This window comes from Tursiops truncatus, chromosome 5 (genome assembly GCF_011762595.2).
Source record: "Tursiops truncatus isolate mTurTru1 chromosome 5, mTurTru1.mat.Y, whole genome shotgun sequence".
Taxonomy (NCBI): domain Eukaryota; kingdom Metazoa; phylum Chordata; class Mammalia; order Artiodactyla; family Delphinidae; genus Tursiops; species Tursiops truncatus.
The window spans coordinates 340,262-358,994 of record NC_047038.1 but is presented as its reverse complement, the minus strand read 5'-3'; the positions used below and the strand labels follow the sequence as shown (position 1 = coordinate 358,994).

Here is an 18,733-nt window from a genome sequence, read left to right as displayed (position 1 = left end):
GTCCAGTATGTGCGGCTCATAGAGGCTGGAAGCCGTCAGAGGTCAGCCTGGGCTGCCCAGTGGCCTTTACAGAAAACGTGTGCCCCTGGCAGTGGCAGAGGCTCGGGTGGCGCAGCGAGGGCCGTAATCCAGGGGCAGCCAGTCTGCGCGTGTGCCGCTGGCCCTGCTCCGCGGCGTGGGCAGAGGTGCCCATGGAACAGCGCAGGCCGCTGGGCAGTGGGGCTCGTGAGCACGTTGTGCTCTTAGCGCTTCTAGAACCCAGGGCCCGCGGGTCAGACGTTAAACCCCTTCTGTAGGGTTCTTCTGCCCGGGGCCTCGCGGGGAGAGAAGCCAGTCCCCCACGGGGCAGCACGGGCACACAGGCCCCGACAGACTCTGAAACCAGGAGAGCACCGCGTAGGAGACTGGGCTGAATCCACAAACGGGTGTGTGGGGAAGGACTCAGCAGAACCAGAGGCAGCAACGCGTCCTCCGACGAGCCTCGGGGCGCGTTCCCTGGAACTTTGGAGGAGGTGTGGCGGCCTGCAGTCGCTTTGGGAGAGGCTGTGTGCTGTCACGTAGCTGATGAAACCACAGAACTGGGGGTTTGTGAGGAAAAGACACGGTCGGTCTAGCAGACACACCTGCTTCACGCCAGCGTGTGTGTTACTTGCGAGGCTCCATGGAGCGTTCCCGTTAACACTGGCCGCCTCCGGTGCACCACAGGGCACAGAATCCACACCACGTGTAGCTCGTTGCTGAGCCTAACGTGGTAAAACGTTAACCCGATGAAAAGAACGTTTCTTAAAACCCCACGAGAAACCGCAAAGCGCCTTCTATGTAACTTATGAACAGAGCGGCCGTGCAGCTACACGTGCCTCAAGTGGGACGAGTGTGAGGCCGGCACTCGAATGCGGCTCAGCCCAGCACCGACGTCCCAGGGTCGGCCGAGCCCGTCACCAGGGGCGCCACAAGTCTCCGCAAAGTGTTTGGTGTCATTGCGGCAGGCGGCGCCGGCCCCGGGCTTGGCCCGTGGGAGATGGTGCCTCGCTGTGCAGCCTGCGGCCCCGCTGCTTGGCGGCGCCCCACCCGGCTCCTGTGTCGACAGCAGGGCCTGTGGCCTTGGCGGCTGGGGGCGTTCACGGCTGCCGCCTCTGTTAAGGCGATGGAGCCGTGCGCCCGGGCGACCCCGAGGATCAGCCCTGGGGTTGAGACTCTGGGAGGTTCCTTCGTGGCTTTTGTAGTAAATAGGTGGAGGAGGGTGGACTTGGGGGGCGATGTGCCCCAAACGCGGGCGCCATGCGCTGTGCCTGACCTGCGTTGGGATCCTTACAGCTCCTGGAGCAGAACGGAGGCTACGGGCACGCGGCCCCTCCTGGGGGCTCCGCAGGCAGCGGCTGCGGTGGAGGTGAGTACTCCTCGCGTCTGCCGCGCGCTGGGCGCCCGGTCTTGCTCTTGCGGGCTTGGGGCCCGGCAGCGAGAGGCAGACTGCACGTCTGGGGTCCCCAGGACCAGTCTCAGGTTCACGGCTCCCTAGCGCCCCGAGAACTCAGCGGGGCTTCCACTCGGGCTGCAGTTTAGAACAAGGAAGGAGGACAGAGACCGAGGGCTGGCTGTCCCCTCCCTGTGCTGTCAGGGCAGCCCGGGTCCTCCGAGCCCCGGCCCCTGGCCCACAGAGCTGTGGGGTGACTGCCTGTGTGGCCGCCTCGGCCTCTGGCCCCTCAGGGACCCAGCTGCCCCCACAAGTCACTGGTGAGCACAGCCCCTGCCCAGGTGGATGGGGGTGCGCCTTCCACGGCCAGCCCACAGCGACCATGAGGGTGGGCACATCGGGAACGGGTATGTGAGGAAATAGAGCAGCCGTGCGGGGGCCCTGGGGCCGGGGGCCAGAGGGTCCGAGTCCGCGGGTTGAGAAGAGGGGCTCAGATGGGGAGACAGTTCTGGCAGCAGGAGAAGTGGGGCTGGTGTGCTTTTCTCACGACTCGGGCGTGTTTGCTGAGAGGCTCGCGCTCCGATCGTCCGGCGTGCTGGGCGGGTCTGGGCGCCCAGTGCTGATGCAACACGGTGTGTACCGGGAGGTGGGCCGCAGCCAGGGCTCAGCACCCCGGCCCGGGAAGCTTCCAGGAGTCCTGCCAGGACCTGCCTCCGCCCTGTGCCCCCGGGGCCACTGCCCACCTCACAGTTGGGGCACGGAGCCCACCTCCCAGGTCCTCCCGCAGCTCTCGGCCCCGGGGGTCCCTCGGCAGCTGGCCAGCCCGTGTCCTGGCCCCTTGCCCACCAGTGCTGTGGGGCCACCTCGGGGTGCCGAGACGAGACCACACTGCACGCGCGCGGGGCGCCCGGCGAAGGCGTCACTCAGGCAGGGCCTGGGCGGCGGAGAGGCCGCAGACCGCCCCCGCTGTCTGCGCCTCCACAGCCACTGCTGCAGCCCGCACCCCAGGGCCCTGGGGTCTCGGGGCCTTCGTGGGCCACCACTCCGGTGTCATCAGGGCGGCGGCCAGGAGGCCGCTCCCCCGCAGACCCACTGAGCTGCGGCTCCCGTGGCCTTTCTGTGCCCGGCTGGGGCCACCTGCACGGCCCTGCTCCCGCGCTCTCACCTGCGCCGTGCGTCTGCGGCCTCTGTGTGTGCCGGCGTGTCCGTACCTCGGGGACAGGCCGGTGGCTCTGGCTGGGCCCTGGCACGTGTCTGTCAGTGACGAGGTCCCTGATGGTGTCCAGCGAGCGCTCAGAGTGGGGTGAACGTCCTGGAGCCGGGGACGCCCACGGGCGCCCAGAGGCTCCGGCCCGCTGATGGTGTCCAGGTCCTGCCCTCGCGAGCGGGCCCGGGGTGCCTGGTTGCGGAGCGCTGGTGGCTGGGTCGGGGACGCGTGGCCGCTGCAGGTGCTGGTGGCTCTGGCGGGCCCTGCCACATCCTAAGGCTTGTCTCTGTTTGCAGGCCTGGTGGTCGCCGAGTACGACCAGCCCTATGGCGGGTTCCTGGACATCCTGCGGGGCGGCACCGAGCGCCTCTTCACCAACATCAAGGACACCTCCTCCAAGGTCATCCAGTCCGTTGCCAAGTGAGTCGAGGGCGCACAGGCTCGTGGGTTCTCCGCAGTGAGCTTTCGGAACCCTGGGTGCGGCCCTGCCTGCACGCCTGGCCGAACCCCAGGTGGGGCCGTGGGTGAGCGGCCCGTGCTCAGCGCCAGCCTGGCCCCCCTGCGTGGGCTCAGCCATCGGTCCCTGGCTGCGCTTCTGCCCCCTCAGTGGAGGGAGCACGGTGGGAAAGCAGACGCGCTGGCTCCGGGCCACATCCCCCTCCCCGAGGGGGGCCCTGTCCACGGCGACCGCGGCCACAGTACACAACCTGTTCGTGCTGTCCTCCGAGCGGTCTCGGCTTTGACCAGGGAGTTTCCGGGAGCGTTGGGGGTTACCTCTGGCATGTCACCTGCCTCGTCCAGCGGCAGGGGCAGTGTGTTCGTCGTGTCTTTGAGCGCGGGGCTCCGGCAGTGCAGGGCGCCTGCTCGCACCTGTGTCTGCGGCCCTTTGCAGCACCCCGGGCTGCACCTCGTGGCTGGCGGAGGGTCAGATGCACAGCTGTGCATTCATGGCGTCCGGCTCTCCGGAGCCCTGTCCACGGGGCCGGAAGCAGCCATGTGGGCCGAGGCTCTGGGTGCGAGGGCCAGAGGGTCCCGGACGGGGCGTGGGTGGGCGGAGGCGACTGCTCGGGCTTACCTATCACCTGCCCGTGGTGTTCCTGCAGCCGCGCTCCCAGGGCGGGGTGATCTCGTGTGACGGCGCTGAGCAGGCAGCTCTGTGTGCGTGTGGCCGCACCCCGGCCCGCGGCCGTCCCCATGCTTTCTGCTGACTGGGGAGACGCCAGGGCAGCGGGTCCCACGGCCCCACTCGTGTCCTCCCATCTTCCTCCCAGCGGGGTTCATCATGGGGTCTCGGGGCTGACCCGGGCTGGAATGGCAGACCCGGCAACAACGAACGGGATGTGAGAGAAGCCACTCGGCCTCGCCCAAGGAAAGAAACCAAGTTCCCACACGGCTGAGACGCCATCTCCCCCACCCTCCCCACCCCCCCAGGTCTCTAATGGGCCCAGCGTCCCTGGCCTCGGGGGAGGCTGCCCCAGCCTCTGCACCCGGAACCATGATGACGGGCACCTGGGGTTTGGGGAGGCGCGTGCTGGGCATCACGTACCTGCTCGTGTTCAGAAAAGTAGAGTTTCGGGTGAATGGTTGGGCCTGAGAGTTGCCTGTGAGGGTGGGGGTGACGGGGCTCTGCCCGGATTTAGCTGCCTTCACGCCCGACTCGACTCACAGCTGTGTTCGTGAGCCTGACGGGCCTCAGGCTGATGGTACAGCCAGGCCACGCGGTGGCCACACGCACCTGAGGGCAGGTCCTCGTAGGAGTAGGGGCGGGGCTTTCCTAGAGTAAGAGGAAAGGTGCGTGCGTCGGGTCCCAAGACCACCCCCAGGGTCCCGAATCTCCGGAGGACACGTGAGACCCGCTGGCGAGCGGTCCTCGTAGCTGCGAGTTGTTTCAGAGAAAGGACACAGCTCAGCTCCCCGTGGAGTCATGGACAGACAGATGGACACACTGAATTCCCAGCCAAGCTGCGAGGCCGGGCCCCAGAGACGGGCCCGTGGGGCTGCCCATGGGGCACTTGAGCCCTCGGCTCCCCAGGCTGCAGGTCTCCGCATGGACCCCGTTTTCTCCAGGCATTTGGGGCGTATGGCCACTCCTGTCAGTCGTGAGAACGGGCAGCGCCCTCCTGCTCTCGCCAGACGCCTGCCGGGGCTAGCCTTGCCTACAGCCCCTCTGAGGACCAGGGTCAGCCTGGGTACCGCCTTTCGCCCAGGACGCCTGCTGGAAGTGGAAGAAGTCTGTGAGGCCCTGTGTTTGTGAAGTTGGTTTAGAAATACCAGTGTGAGCTCATTCGTTTTGGGACTCCCCCATGAGAAGGCCCAGGAACGGTGACAGCGCCGGCCCAGGACTGTGACCTGTAACTGCCCTTCCGACAGAAGGGACCCCGGGTCTTCCCTGAAGGCAGGGAGGCCACCCCACACTGCCATCCCCGTCACGGGGAAGGACCCAGACACGGGGTCCTGCTCTCAAAGGCTGCTGGCTGGAGCGGGGGAGCATCCCAGCAGCGACAGGCTTGCACACGTGCAGCGAACGCTTCCTGTTCTTTGTTCCCCACATCCACAAACGAGCAGAAGATCCACACGGAAGCGGCCTTCCCCCTGCAGGGTCAGAGGCGCAGCGGCCACGGTGCTTGAGCTCCCTGAGGGGGTCCTCCAGGCGGAGCCCCGTGTGCTGGGCTTCAGGCCTGCCACAGGAAGGTCCAGATGGGGCCTGGTGATGGAGACCCTTCAGGGCCACTGCCAGCCCCTCGGCCGCAGGCAGGACCTTCATCTCAGGGTATGTGGGCCCAGGAGTCCCAGGGCCTATCCGGAGGAGGACCGTCCCTGCGTGTGCAGCCTGTCCCACGTGGCCTCCAAGAGGCGTGGCTGGCTTGTGGGCCTGACCCTGAGCCCTCACCTGTCTGTGGTCTCATTTGTTTCTCACCAGTTTTAGGTCAGACCCTACACGTCCACATGTCCTAGAGCCCCCGTGCCAGGTCTTCACAGACGCCCCCGCCAGGCTCCCCGGGTTCCCAGCCTGGCGGTGTCTGCACTCTCAGTGTTGACCTGCCCCACCCCCCCCACTGCCACGGGTGCTCCGGCCCCTCCTCAGGGACAGCGGGGTGGGTGGCCAGGCCCCGCCAGCTTCCCCAGCACTAGGTATCCCACGTGGAGCCTGTGGCCTGTGGGCCTGGGGACGCGAACCTCTGGCCGCGGGTCCCTGTGAACTGCTGCTCTTATCCTCCTCTCTTTTTCCTGTTGGGTGTTTGTTTTTCTTACTGATTTTACGTTACATTCTAGAGACTAGCTTTTTCATACAGGGTAAACACAGCAAATGCCTTCTTGTCTGTTGCTCGTTTTAATTAAAACACGAGTTTTTCACAGTTCCCTTTCCGTCTTTTGTCTTCTCGTTTAGGAAGCCTTTCGTGCCCCAAGTTGTAAATAGATCAGACCTGATTTAAAACACATCTTAGGGACTTCCCTGGCGGTCCAGTGCTTAGGACTCCGTGCTTTCACTGCTGAGGGCCCGGGTTCGATCCCTGGTCAGGGAACCAAGATCCCACAAGCCACGCAGCGTGGCAGAAAAAACACACACCCATTTTAAATGTCTGAATGTATTGCAAATGTACCTTTTAATGCGTGGTTGGCGCACATTTGGCTCTTTAATCCACCTGGACGTCCTTCTGGGGACTGTTCTCGATTCTTGTTCACTTCCCCCGACCGGAGCAGCCCCTCTGCTGCCGACCAAGCTGGGCGCTGTCCCGGCTCGTCCTGCGAGCCCCTCGCGGCCCCGCGCTCTGCTGTCTGGGCGACAGGCCTTCCTCCCTCCCCCCAGGAGCACTGGCCGTTCTCACTCCTCTGTTCCCGCACGGGAATTCTGGAGTAAACCTGTCCGGTTGCCTGTGCGGCCGTTGAGGGTGTAGTGCTTTATCTACTTCATGGGCAGTTTGGGGACAGTTGGTCTCCATGGTGCTGACTCTTCTGCTGGCTGTGCGGGGCGGGCGGGGGGTGTTCCCGCGGCAGCGCCACTGACCCCTGGCCCGGCCTGGCCTGCGGAGGGCACCGCGTGCAGCCCCCGCACCCTGCTGACACTGACGACCGAAACATGAGACAGGTGGGGAAGCGCGCCGTCTTTACGTTTAGGAGAATTTGTATCGTGAAGGTCGTGTTGCTCCTCAGTTAATCTATGAATTCTTTGCAATAAAAATAAAAGTCTTGATGTCGTTTCCACAGATTTCAATCTCAAAATTCACATGTAAGTTATCCAGAATGGCCGGCGATGTTTTCAAAAATAAGAAGAGACAAACTCTGTTCTTTACCAATTTTTTTCAAACATCTGTTGTGTTGTTACAAGCGTTTAGACTCACGCTTGACATGTACTTAGGTAGGGATAGTATGAAACACGAAATGTCAGTCTAAAAGAAAATAACAGACCAACGGGTCTGTGTTGCTGAGACCATGGGGAGCTGTGTAGAAGAAGAGAAAATTGGGTCCCGTCTAATAACAGCCAAATGCAGTAGCTCTGATTTGTTAAAAGATCTAGTTGTGAAAGGCAGTTTCTTAGGAAAAACTAATAAAATATAGAGGAACATTTTTATAACACCAGAGTAAGGAAGATATCTTAAATGTGAAAAAATATATATAAGCCATGGAGAAAATGGTTAATAAATTTAACTAACTTAAAAATTCTCTGTTCCTTGAAAAAACACGTTTCTTTAACAAAAAGATGTGGCACTGATTGGGAGTAAATAGGTTCAAACTATGTAACTCACAAAACGAATAGTATCCGTTATATACAGTGGATTATGAAAATTAATAGGAAAACGGAAAAACGCATAAAGGAAATTAACAGAGGACAAACTATGAATAAACTACAAGGAGATGCTCAGCTTCATGTTACTTTGTAGATAGCACCGTTGGGTCATATATTTTGATCCACTCTGACAAGCCCTGTGTTGATTGGTGTATTTAGACCATTGGTGCTTAAAGTGTTTATTGGTACACAGGCCGACCCCGCTTTACTGCACTTAGAACGCAGTGAGGGTCTGTGGCCGCCCTGCGTCAAGCGAGTCTGTCGGCACCTTTTTCCAACAGCGTCTGCTCACCTTGTGTCTCTGTGTCCCGTTTTGGTAATTCTTGAAGTACTTCAAACATTTGCTCATTATTGTATTTGTTATGGGATCTGTAATCAGTGCTCTTTGATGTTACTGCTGAGACTCACTGAAGGCTCAGACAATGGGTAGCATTTCTTAGCAATAAAGCATTTTTAATTGAAGGGATGGGCACTGTCTTTTGGGCATAACACTGTTGCATTAATAGGCCACAGTGTTGCGTAAACGTAGCGTTTAGACGCGCTGGGAACCAAAACGTCCGTCCGCATGGCCCCTTTGCTTCACTGCACAGGGCTGCAGCCGAGCCCGCGGTGTCTCTGCGGCACCTGGGGTTGGATTAATAGCCGCCCTATTTGTTACTGTTTCTAGTCTTCGCCGTTGTTCTTTGGTGCTTTTTTGTCTTCCACTCTTCTCCTATCTTCTGTGGTTTCAATTGAGCATTTTATATGATCCCTTTTCTCTCCTTTCGACCTTATCAGTTATACTTCTTCTGCTGTTTTCAGTGGTCTCCCTAGAGTGTGCCCATTTACCAGCTAACCCAAGTTCACCTTCAAATAGCATATTATCACTTCCCAGGCAGTGGGTGTGCTTCATAATGCCACAGAAATCCTAATTCCTCTCTCCTGGCTCTCGTATCATTGTTGTTCATTTCACTGGTACACAGGCACGCTTGAGTATGTGTGTCTATACGGGAAACATGTACATAGGCATACCTGTCGGGTGTATTGTTGCCATTATTATTTTGAACAAACTTATTAGGTAAATTAAAAATAAGAAAAATAAACATCTTTATTTTACTTTCACTTATTTCTTCTTTGATGCTCTTCCTTTCCTTAGTAGATCTGAGTTTCCGACCTTTATCGTTTTCCTTCTTTCTAAGGAACTTTTTTTTAACATTTCTAGAAGGTAGATCTACTGGCAACAAATTCCCCCAATTTCTCTCTGAGAAAGTCTTTACTTCTCACTTCTGGAGGATAATTTCTCAGGGTACAGAATCCTGGGCTGCTGGTTTTTCTCTCAACACTGTAAATATCTTGCTTCACTCTTTGCTTGCATGGTTTCTAAGGAGAGGTCAGATGTGATTCTTATCTCAGTTCCCCTGTAGGTAGTGTCCCCCTCCCCTCCCACCCCCCAGCTCCTTTGGGATTTTTTTCTTTATCTTTGATTCTCTCTAAGTTGAAACCGACATGCCCAGGTGTAGTCTTTCCAGCATTTGTCCTGCTGGGTGTTCTCTGGGCTTCCTGGATCTGTGGTTTGGTGTCTGACATTGATTTGGGGAAATTCTCAGTTAAAATGTTTCAGTATTTCTTCTGTTCTTCCCTCTCTTCTCCTTCTGGATTCCCCATTGTGTCACACCTTCGCCCCACAGGCCTTAGATGTTCTGTTCTGTTCTTTACAGGCTTTTCCCTTTGCTTTTGGGTTCTCAGGGACTCTGTCGAGATGTCCTTTCGCTCAGAGGTTCCTTCCTCAGCCGTGTCCGCTCTAATCAACCCGTCAAAGGCAGCCTTCGTTTCTGCTGCAGGGCTCTGATCTCTGGCGTTTCTTTTTGGCTCTTCCTTAGGATTTCCACCTCTCTGCTCACATTCCCCTCATGTCCTGCATGCTGTCTACTTTACCCATTAGAGCCCTCAGCACGTTGACCACTGTTGTTTTCAGTCCCTGTCTGATAATCCCAGCATCCTGACACATCTGGTTCTGATGCGTGTTCTGTCTCTTCAGATTCTGCTTTTTGCCATTCCATGTGCCTTGTAATTTTTTCTCATTAGCCAGACATTTTGTACTGGGTCAGAAAACTCTGTCTTCCATTTTTGTTGTCATCTCTCTCCCAAACCAGCTCCTTATGTCCCACCTTCTGGTAGTAAGAGAATTAAAGACCCTTCCGATCGGGACCCCCGCCTCTCCACCCCTTGCAGTTTATAATTTCTCATCCACCTCTTAGGTAGATGTCAGCTCCACACGTGCCCACATGTGCATGCACGCAGTCACCCAGGTACACACGTGCACACTGACACGTGCACATACGGTGTCCCCGGGAGCTGCAGCCTGAGCGGTGAGGGCCACCCCCCACACACCCCGGCCTCTCAGGGACTTGCTTCCGTTTAAGCTCTTGTGAGTTAACCGTAGACATTTCCTATAATAACCAAGTGCCCTTCTCTTTTTAATTCCAGTTATGCGAAGGGAGATTTGGATCTTTCTTACATCACGTCCAGAATTGCAGGTGCGTTTGTTTGCCAGCTTTAACTAAGGGTGAACTTCTGGCGCTCTCCTGTGTGAGGGTGGTGCGTGGGATTCTGGCCTCTTGGGCAGCCACTCCCTTGCCCGAGATGTGGCCTAGGGTGTCCACCCCTGCATCCAGTGTGCCTCTAGGCCCTGCGGTGGATAACGCCAGTGTCAACCCAGCTTCTCCCCTGGTCTGGAACCTTCTGAAACGCTGAGGTCATGAGGGAGATAATGCGAGGCCACACATACTAAAATGTGGGTCTCCAGGCAGAAACCACAGTCCAGACGCTTGGGGAGCTCCTGTGGCGCTTCAGGCTCTGCGGCAGAAGCTGCGTCTCAGGAGGGTCTCGGGGCACCATCTGGGGATCCCAGAGGATCTGACGGGCGGTGGGGCGGGGCTTGTAGGCCGCTGCTCCGCCCCTTCTCAGGACTCACTGTACCTTCGGGTCAGCGGCCACGAGGAGCAGGCCCCGCGTGTGCCCGAGCATCTGGCCTGTGGTTGTAGAGGTTGCGGGGGCTCCTCTCTTGCAGTGATGTCATTCCCGGCGGAAGGTGTGGAGTCGGCCATCAAGAACAACATCGAAGACGTGCGGTTGTTTCTGGACGCGAAGCACCCGGGCCGCTACGCTGTCTACAACCTGTCCCTGAGGACGTACCGGGCCTCCAAGTTCCACAACCGGGTGAGCACGGGCTCTGGCTTCGCTCAGCCTCGTGTGGCGCTGGTCCTCCCCTGACACTGCGCAGAAGGGGCGGGGTCTTGAGGATCGCTGAGCCTGAGGTGCCTCCAGAGGGAACACGAGACCACGCAGTTTCCTTGGCGGATAAACACTCGGGGCGTGGACGCTTTTTACAGTATTTATACTGACCCTGAGCGCAGACAGGGCGGGTGCTGCGCTCCTTCTGCCACGTCTGCCAGAGCCTGGCTCCCGAGTCCTGTCGCGCGCCTGGGGGGCGGGGGGCGGCGCTTGGTTTGGGGGTGGTGGGGTGCTTTGGGTGGGGCCCGTGTGTCTGCGCCCCGGCTGGCGAGCTGCCCTCTCTGCAGGTCTCCGAGTGTGGCTGGGCAGCCCGACGGGCCCCGAGCCTCCGTAGCCTGTACAGCCTCTGCAGGAACATGCACGCCTGGCTGCGCCAGGACCCCGGGAACGTCTGCGTGGTGCACTGCGTGGTGAGCAAGCTGCCCCGCCCTGGGACACTCAGGGGACAGAGGGGACGTGCAGAGGGTCAGGCGGGGGCGGCCGGGTGTCCCGAGTGGTGACCCCGACGCCCACCACTCCCGGGAGCAGCAGTTCTGCCCCGGGGTCTGCGGCAGGCGGCTCCTGGCACCTTCTGTGGGTCACGGCCGGGTCCCTGGCAACAGGGGCTTCTGGCAGAAGACCGTCCTCACTGAGGGTCCCCCCCACCCCTTTTATGGAAGGTGCGGGCCCCCTCGTGGCAGCACCCACGTACGGAGGCCAGCCTGCCTCCTGGGACCCCGTCTCTGAGCCCACCCTGGGGCTGAGGGTTTGTGGGTATCACACCCAGTGGGGCACCTGCCAGAACCCACCCTCGACCGTCAGTACTGCCGTCCTGGTGTGGGTGACCATCACACCAAGGGTGGCGCTGCAGAGGGTTCGCGAGGGTGAGCATGGACGTGCCGAGCGCTGAGGTCGGGTGGGGACCAAGGTCAGGTGGGGACCCTGACAGAGCAGCACGTGCCCGGCCGCCTCGTGCCTTCTGCTGCGGAGCCTGTATTCTGTCCGCTCCCTGAGTTCTCACCTCATCAGGTGGGTTTTCCTAAGTTCCCTGATGAGCCCCGGCCCCAGGCGCAGGCCCTGACTGTCCTGGGGGAGTGAGTGCCGCCTCAGCCTGTCCCGTGCATCTGCCCTAGGACGGGAGGGCCGCCTCTGCCGTGGCCGTCTGCTCCTTCCTGTGCTTCTGCCGGCTCTTCAGCACCGCAGAGGCCGCCGTGTACATGTTCAGTATGAAGCGCTGCCCGCCGGGCATCTGGCCGTCCCACAAAAGGTATGGCGTCCACCGTGGGGCCTGGGTGCGGCGTCACCATGGCCAGGCCGTAGCTGTGGGTGCTGGGAGATGGCAGGGTTTCGCGCGGGTGTGGACCTCGGTGTTGGGTGGAGCACGGGCCCGCCTGCGCAGTCGGGGCAGCCGCGCCTCTGCCCTGTCGGGGCTCCGGAGCAGCGGGGCTGCGCCTCTGCCCGGGGCCTGGGCGCCAACCTTCCTAGCGCGTGAGGCCACTTGCTCGCTGGCGATGGGGCAGCCCCTGGGTGCCACCTCTGCACACGTGGCCCAGTGGCTCCATTCGGCAGGGAAGGTGGCATCTGGGAGCTGTGTGGCAGCACCGCCTCCGCCGTGTGTCCTCCACGTCAGGGTCCGTGAGACACAGCTTCTAGGCTGTCTCTGCTGATGACTTACAGGGAATGGTTCCCCAGGGCTGCAGCTGGCCACCGCCCACCCCCTGCCCCCTGGGGCCACTGCCTGCTCCCAGACCGCCTTCCCCACTTCCATCCACCTTGCAGTGAGGGGGGAGCCTCACGCTCAGGCCTGAGGAGTTGCTCACTCCCGTCGGGTACTGGGGGAGCATCTCCTTCCTCTGTGGGGAGGGCCTTGGCGTGAACAACACAGGGCCCGAGAGTGGGGAGAGCCGGGGCCGCCTGGGCCCTGCTGCCTCCCTCCCCTGCCCTGGCAGGGAGATCGAGAAGGCGTCCAGGCCAGTGAGGGGCCGTTGTGGTCATTCCTCCCGCTCGGGATGGCTGCACTGCCTCGATGGCGGTGTGGGGTGGTTGACCCACTCCTGCTTGTGAGACCCACCCCACTGGCTCGCTGCCCAGGGGCAGGGTGTACCCCGAGACAGCTGGCACGCTGTCGTGTCTTCTGTGTGGCTCGGGGTGGGGCGGGGCGGGGCGGGCCTGTCCATCGTGCAGAAGGCGTGGCAGAGCAAGGGCTGCGCCGCCGAGCATGGGTGACAGGCTGCCGACCCTTTCAGCATGTCACCTTCCGTAATCTGGGCACACCCGGGGTTCCCAGTCTGTGCCTGCAGCTTGGGGTGCCGCTCGGGAGCGCTCAGAGTCGGGGGTCAGAGCCAGCAGAGTATCGTTGTTGCCGGTCTGTGCCTGGCCCCAGGGCCCCCAGCAGACCCCAGGCTGCTTCCCTGGAGACGTGCAGATGTAGAGAGCGTCATCCCCCGCCCGGCCCAACAGCTTATAAAAGAGCGGTGCCCACTTCAGATGCATGACTTTTCAAACCTGTTGGAGAAGAGCCATCGGCTCACTCCCAGTCCAAGGAGGGACAGGCGCCCACCCACAGGGCGCTCGGCGGGGGGTGGTCTGTGCCCTGCAGGACAGGTCAGAGGGGGAGGCCGCTGCTCAGGGGGCACGAGGTCATCTCCTGGGGACATACGGATGAAGCAGCCTTCGCATGAGACTCGGAACCGTGATGGGACGTCTGGAGTTGCTGGTCGCTGGTCTGTGCGTCCAAGACTCTGATGACAGGGGTGGGGGTGGGAGGGAGCAAGGAAGACCCAAACGGAGAGGGCCGCGACCTCGGAGGGGTCTGTAGACGTCCTTCACCGGAACACGCGTCGGGCCATCTCAGGTGGTCGGACAGACGCACCACTGGGGCCCCCGGGGGAGACGGAGCAGGAAGGGGGAGCACGGAGGAGGCGTTGCTGAGAATTTCCCCAAATTAACGGCAGACGTTGAACCCAAGAAGCTCAGAGGACACCAAGTGGGATTCAGAACAGAACACACACACGGAAAACCTACTTTGGCTTCCGGCGTTCACACTGCCGAGAGCCACGCACAGGCGCTCCGGAAGGTGGGCGGCAGGAGTGGAGGTGCAAGCAGGGAAGGTTCTTCTCAAGGGCCGTCATTACGTCAGCAGAGGATGCGAGTGGCGGCCTGGGACGTGCTCGGGTGACCCAGGAGATCAGGAAGGAGAAGCCGAGGCTGCAGAGGCAGGCGGGCGGCCGGCTGGCTGCGAAGCCGGTTCAGCGTCACCTGTGTGCCGGGCCCCTCGCCGAGCGCACGCTGCCTGCGGGCCTGCCCCGTAGCAGTGACGGCGGGGGCGGAGGAGGGTTGTGTGCAGGGCACGTGCGACAGGCCCCGCTGCTGAAACACCCGTCCCTGCGGGTCAGGCGTCCAGTTCAGCCTTGACTCGGGCAGTCTCCTCCTCCTTCAGTTTTGAATGTGCTCCCAAGGTCACTCAGGTTGTAGGCTGTGGACCTGGGTCGTGGTCCTGGCTTCTTGCTGTCGGCGAGAGGCGCCCGGGTCTCCTGCCACGCGGCCGTCTCCACTGCGGACCTCGGGAGCGGCCAGAGTGCAGTGGCGAGACGGAGTGTCGCCTGCTGTCAGTTTGGAGCCAGCCACGGCTCCTTCCCCTCCCTGGGAGACGGGTTAGACCAGCGCGGGAGATGGACGCCCTGCGGCGGTGCCACAAAGAGGAGCTGCGGAACCACCAAGGGAGCCGGCGGAGCGGATTCCAGGTCCACAGAGCAGGACGGGGGCGGTTGCAGCGTCCCTCTCAGTGAGCAGTGGAACAGGTCGGCAGGCCGGTTCAGAGCCACGGAGTGTACCCACGACAGCAACGTGCGTGCAGAGCCCTTGGGAAGAAGGGTCATGTTCCGGGCTCTTAAACCACGACAGATTGGGAAGAATAGAAATCATGCCAGATATGTTCCGAGGCCATCGTGGAATTAACCTGGAAATCAGTGACAGCAGGTGGCTTTGGAAAGCCTTAAATATTTCAAAGTGAAACAATCTACCTATGAGTAGCTGGTGAGTCAAAGAGGAAATCTCAAGGGAAATTTAAAGATATTTTGAGCTGAATGAAAATTAAAACATAAGATTCATGAGATGACACCGGAACGTTGCTTTCAGTGAAATTTATAGCATGAGATGCTTACGTGTGATTGAGAAAAGGCTGACGACCTGATGGGCTCCAGAGACACGGAGCACGGGTGCGCGCCGTGGCATGTGGGCACATACGGAGCACACGTGTGGTGTGTGGGCTGCACACAGCATGTGTGTGACGCGGTGCGTGGGCTGAGCACGGAGCACGCATGTGACGTGGCCCGTTTTCCTGCACAGAACACGCATGTGACACGGTGTGCCTCCTGCCCTCCAGGTACATCGAGTACATGTGCGACATGGTGGCAGAGGAGCCCATCACGCCCCACAGCAAGCCCATCCTGGTGAAGGCCGTGGTCATGACACCTGTGCCCCTATTCAGCAAGCAGCGGAACGGCTGCCGGCCCTTCTGCGAGGTCTATGTGGGGGATGAGCGTGTGACCACCACGTCCCAGGAGTACGACAAGATGAGGTGGGCTCGGGGCTCAGGCCCTTCCTCGCCCCGCGGCCTCATCTTCTGGGGGCTGTCGAGGAGGGAATTGTGCTCTGGGGCTGCGGCTGGGCGGTGGGCGTGGAGGCGGGGCCGGCAGGGCCTGTGGGGGAGTTCTCGGCGTCTTCGTGCTGGGTGGCTCCTTGGAAGTCCTCTCCTGGACCATCCTCCCCCCGCGCCCGACGTAATTTGGCAGAAAAACCTGCGAGGCAAGAAGAAACTGGCGCTGTGGGTCGCAGTTCATCAGAACGGTGCACCTTATACCTAAGTGCACTGCTTTTCTTGGTTCTGTTCTCCAGGGATTTTAAAATCGAGGACGGCAAAGCGGTCATTCCCCTGGGCATAACGGTCCAGGGAGACGTGCTCATCATCATCTATCACGCGAGGTCCACCCTGGGAGGAAGGCTGCAGGCTAAGGTGAGCGGGCGCCGGGCGGCCCCTGGCTCGTGGGCGAGCTTGGTTCTCTAAGCGCAGTGAGAGCTCTGTGTCCCCACCTGTGTGGCAGAGGCAGAAGGGACTGTGGCCTGAGCCTGCCCGGCTGTGGCCCTGGGGCCTCCCCACGGGCCCAAGGAGCCGCCTGTTGGCTAGGGCGCTGCCCCAGCCTCTGTGTGTCCCTGGCCCTGGAGCCCCGTGTGGGGCCTCAGCTGGTCACCCGTGAAGGGCCTGGCGTTGCCCTCCCGGCCTGAGGACCTTCTGTTCGCTTTCTCCCTGCAGATGGCGTCCATGAAGATGTTCCAGATCCAGTTCCACACAGGGTTTGTGCCTCGGAATGCGGCTACTGTGAAATTTGCAAAGTATGTTGGTGTCACACTGAGGGGGGCGGACGAGAGGACCCCAGCCGTGGCTGGTGTGGAGACAAGTGCAGCGCGATTGATACTGGCAGGGGTCCCGGGAGTGCTGAGCTCTGACGCCTGGGGTCCCGGGAGGGCCGTGAGCTCTGACACACGGGGTCCCGGGAGGGCCGTGAGCTCTGACGCCCTGGATCCCGGGAGGGCCGTGAGCTCTGACGCCCCGAGTCCCGGGAGGGCCGTGAGCTCTGACGCCCGGGCTCCCGGGAGGGCCGTGAGCTCTGACGCCCCGGGTCCCGGGAGGGCCGTGAGCTCTGACGCCCGGGGTCCCGGGAGGGCCGTGAGCTCTGACGCCCCGGGTCCCGGGAGGGCCGTGAGCTCTGACGCCCCGGGTCCCGGGAGGGCCGTGAGCTCTGACGCCCCGGGTCCCGGGAGGGCCGTGAGCTCTGACGCCCGGGGTCCCGGGAGGGCCGTGAGCTCTGACGCCCCGGGTCCCGGGAGGGCCGTGAGCTCTGACGCCCCGGGTCCCGGGAGGGCTCACACAGGGCAGTGCCGTGCCAGGGCTGCCTGTGGTAAGGGCTCAGGGAGAGCCGCCCAGCTGCCCTCACAGCGCCAGCGTCGTGGGCCGTGGGCATGTCTGTGTTTCTGCCTGTTGTTGCTCCTTTAAGAGTTTCCGTGTTCTTGTCTTTTAGTATGTTTTCCACATTGGCACCTCGTGTATTTTTTTTTTAACGTGCCAACGTGACAAAGACGAGGAATGCCACGCTTTAAGGTTTCAGGTTTTTTCTCCTTTGGAGGAAGGTAGTCCCAGAGCTTCAGGTGTCCTTGTGTCCTCAGACATTTCTCTTCAGAGACCCGATGACTGAAGACCAAGCAGAAGAGCTGGGCGAGAGGCCCGTAGGTGAATCTGATGCTGAAGCCGGGAGACGGCATTGACTGTCTCGTGTGTTCAGGGAAGTACAAGGGGGATTTCACCGCAGAGCTGGAACGTGCGAAAAGGAGGCAGGTGTGACTCTCGGACTGAGAAACGTCACAGCTGGAACTGAGGATTGAGCCGTGTGCCCGGTAGCAGAGTAGACACAGGAACGAACAATGGTGAGAGAGAGATGGATACAGAGGGGTCGCAGGGGTGTTGGGGGCTGGGAAATGGTCAGACGTGCCTTTGTTCGGAGTCCAAGGAGAAGAGGACACACCAGAAACAATGTTGGAAAAATCACCGGCCAAAAATTTCCTTACACTGATGAAAAACGTCAAACCATAGAATCAAAAACTCTGAAAACAGCAAACTGGAGTTTATATAAAAGAAGGAAGGAAACGCCTTCCTCAGCATGTTGCAAATTGCTGAAAACCAGAGACGACCATTTCGGAGCCCCCAGGGGAGGGACCTTCAAAGTAAGGAGACCGCAGCTGCCTGTTAACCAAGGGGCGGGAGCCGGAGCCGGGGGCATCTTCGGCAAGTGCCTGAGGAGAACGTTGGCCAGCTTGAAATTCTGCCTCCTGTGAAGTCATCCTTCAGAAGCGAAAGCCAATCAAAGATGTTTTCAGGCAGACGAGGTGTTTGCAGTGTGTGTGTCAGACATGGACACGTAGAGAAGCACAGAATGAAAAGAGAAAGATGCCCATTAAAAGCAGGCAGGGGACTCGGCTGGCGGATGCACACGGCCAGCGAGCACCTGAGCCAGTCTGCACGTCCCTCATCACCAGGGAAGCAGGTCAGAGCCGCGAGGGCAAGGAAATGGGGGGGGAGCCCCCGTGGGAGCCACGCGGAGTTAGATGTTTTCTTGTGACGAGAACTTGGAAGATCTCCTGCCTCAGCACTTCCCACGTGCACGTGGCGTCATTAGCCACGTACCCAGGGCCTCAGGCTCGATGGCTCCAGACTGAGAAGAGGCCCCCGTGGCGTCGGCAGTCGGTTGGAGAGTGAGCTGTGATGTCACGTCCGTGACCCTGTTAACGCCTGCTCAGGCCTCCCGTGGGGCCCCATCCGGAGGCCCGAGGAGCGGCTGCCTCTGGGGGCGTGGCCCTTCTTGGGGTCTGGAAAGAGACAGTGTTTTATTCTGAATGGACTGTTCCACGAGGATAACCTTTATGAGGCGCGTGCGTAGGCTTGTGCTTCGCTGTGCACGTCGTGCCTCCAGAAGTGGACTCGTCGGTTTAATAGCAGAAAGGCAAGGGGCGCCCCGCGGGCGGCTGAAAGAGGACACTTTGCAGAAGCAATCTGAAATCCCTCGGGTGCCTCCTGTGAGTGTGGAGGGGTGCCGAGCAGTCCGGGACGAAAGCCGATGCGTTTGTTTCCCGCTGAGCGTGGCAGGCTCCCCCTCAGGGCCTGTCCAGCGGGGCCTGGCCCTCTGCCCTCTGAGACCCCGGACCCTTGGGGCAGCAGGGCTGCGCCTCTGCTCACAGACCTCATTGTTTCCTCACTGGCCTGCTGGACGGGTGGGCAGACCCCGGCCTGGGTGGGGCTGTCCCCGGGGCGGGGCTGGGCAGGGAGGCGGGGGTGGGTGGCCACCAGCATGGTGCCGGGAGTGGCCCCCCAGGCCCTGCTGCCCTGGAGCTGAGCTCGTAGTGGCCGCGCGCCTTCTCCCTGCTTGGCTTCTTGGCCTCTGCTCCTTGTGGATGGGCCCCTCCCGGGGCCCTCTCTGGCCTCCGGATCCCCTTGACCAACGTCGCTGTCCGGGCTTTCCACCTGCGT

General features: G+C 60.8%; 1 protein-coding gene across 7 annotated transcripts in view; it reads left to right on the top strand.

Annotated features, from left to right (window-relative positions):
* Window positions 1-18,733, top strand: part of GAK (cyclin G associated kinase) — a 48,135-nt gene that overhangs the window by 17,778 nt on the left and 11,624 nt on the right. For all 7 annotated transcript variants that reach the window (XM_033856456.2, XM_073804712.1, XM_033856458.2 and 4 more), the window contains 9 exons: window positions 1,315-1,387; window positions 2,915-3,038; window positions 9,871-9,920; window positions 10,454-10,602; window positions 10,965-11,087; window positions 11,790-11,923; window positions 15,041-15,235; window positions 15,553-15,670; window positions 15,968-16,047. In XM_033856456.2, the coding sequence (XP_033712347.1) occupies window positions 1,315-1,387; window positions 2,915-3,038; window positions 9,871-9,920; window positions 10,454-10,602; window positions 10,965-11,087; window positions 11,790-11,923; window positions 15,041-15,235; window positions 15,553-15,670; window positions 15,968-16,047 (1,046 nt within the window). The remainder of the gene's footprint in view (window positions 1-1,314; window positions 1,388-2,914; window positions 3,039-9,870; window positions 9,921-10,453; window positions 10,603-10,964; window positions 11,088-11,789; window positions 11,924-15,040; window positions 15,236-15,552; window positions 15,671-15,967; window positions 16,048-18,733) is intronic.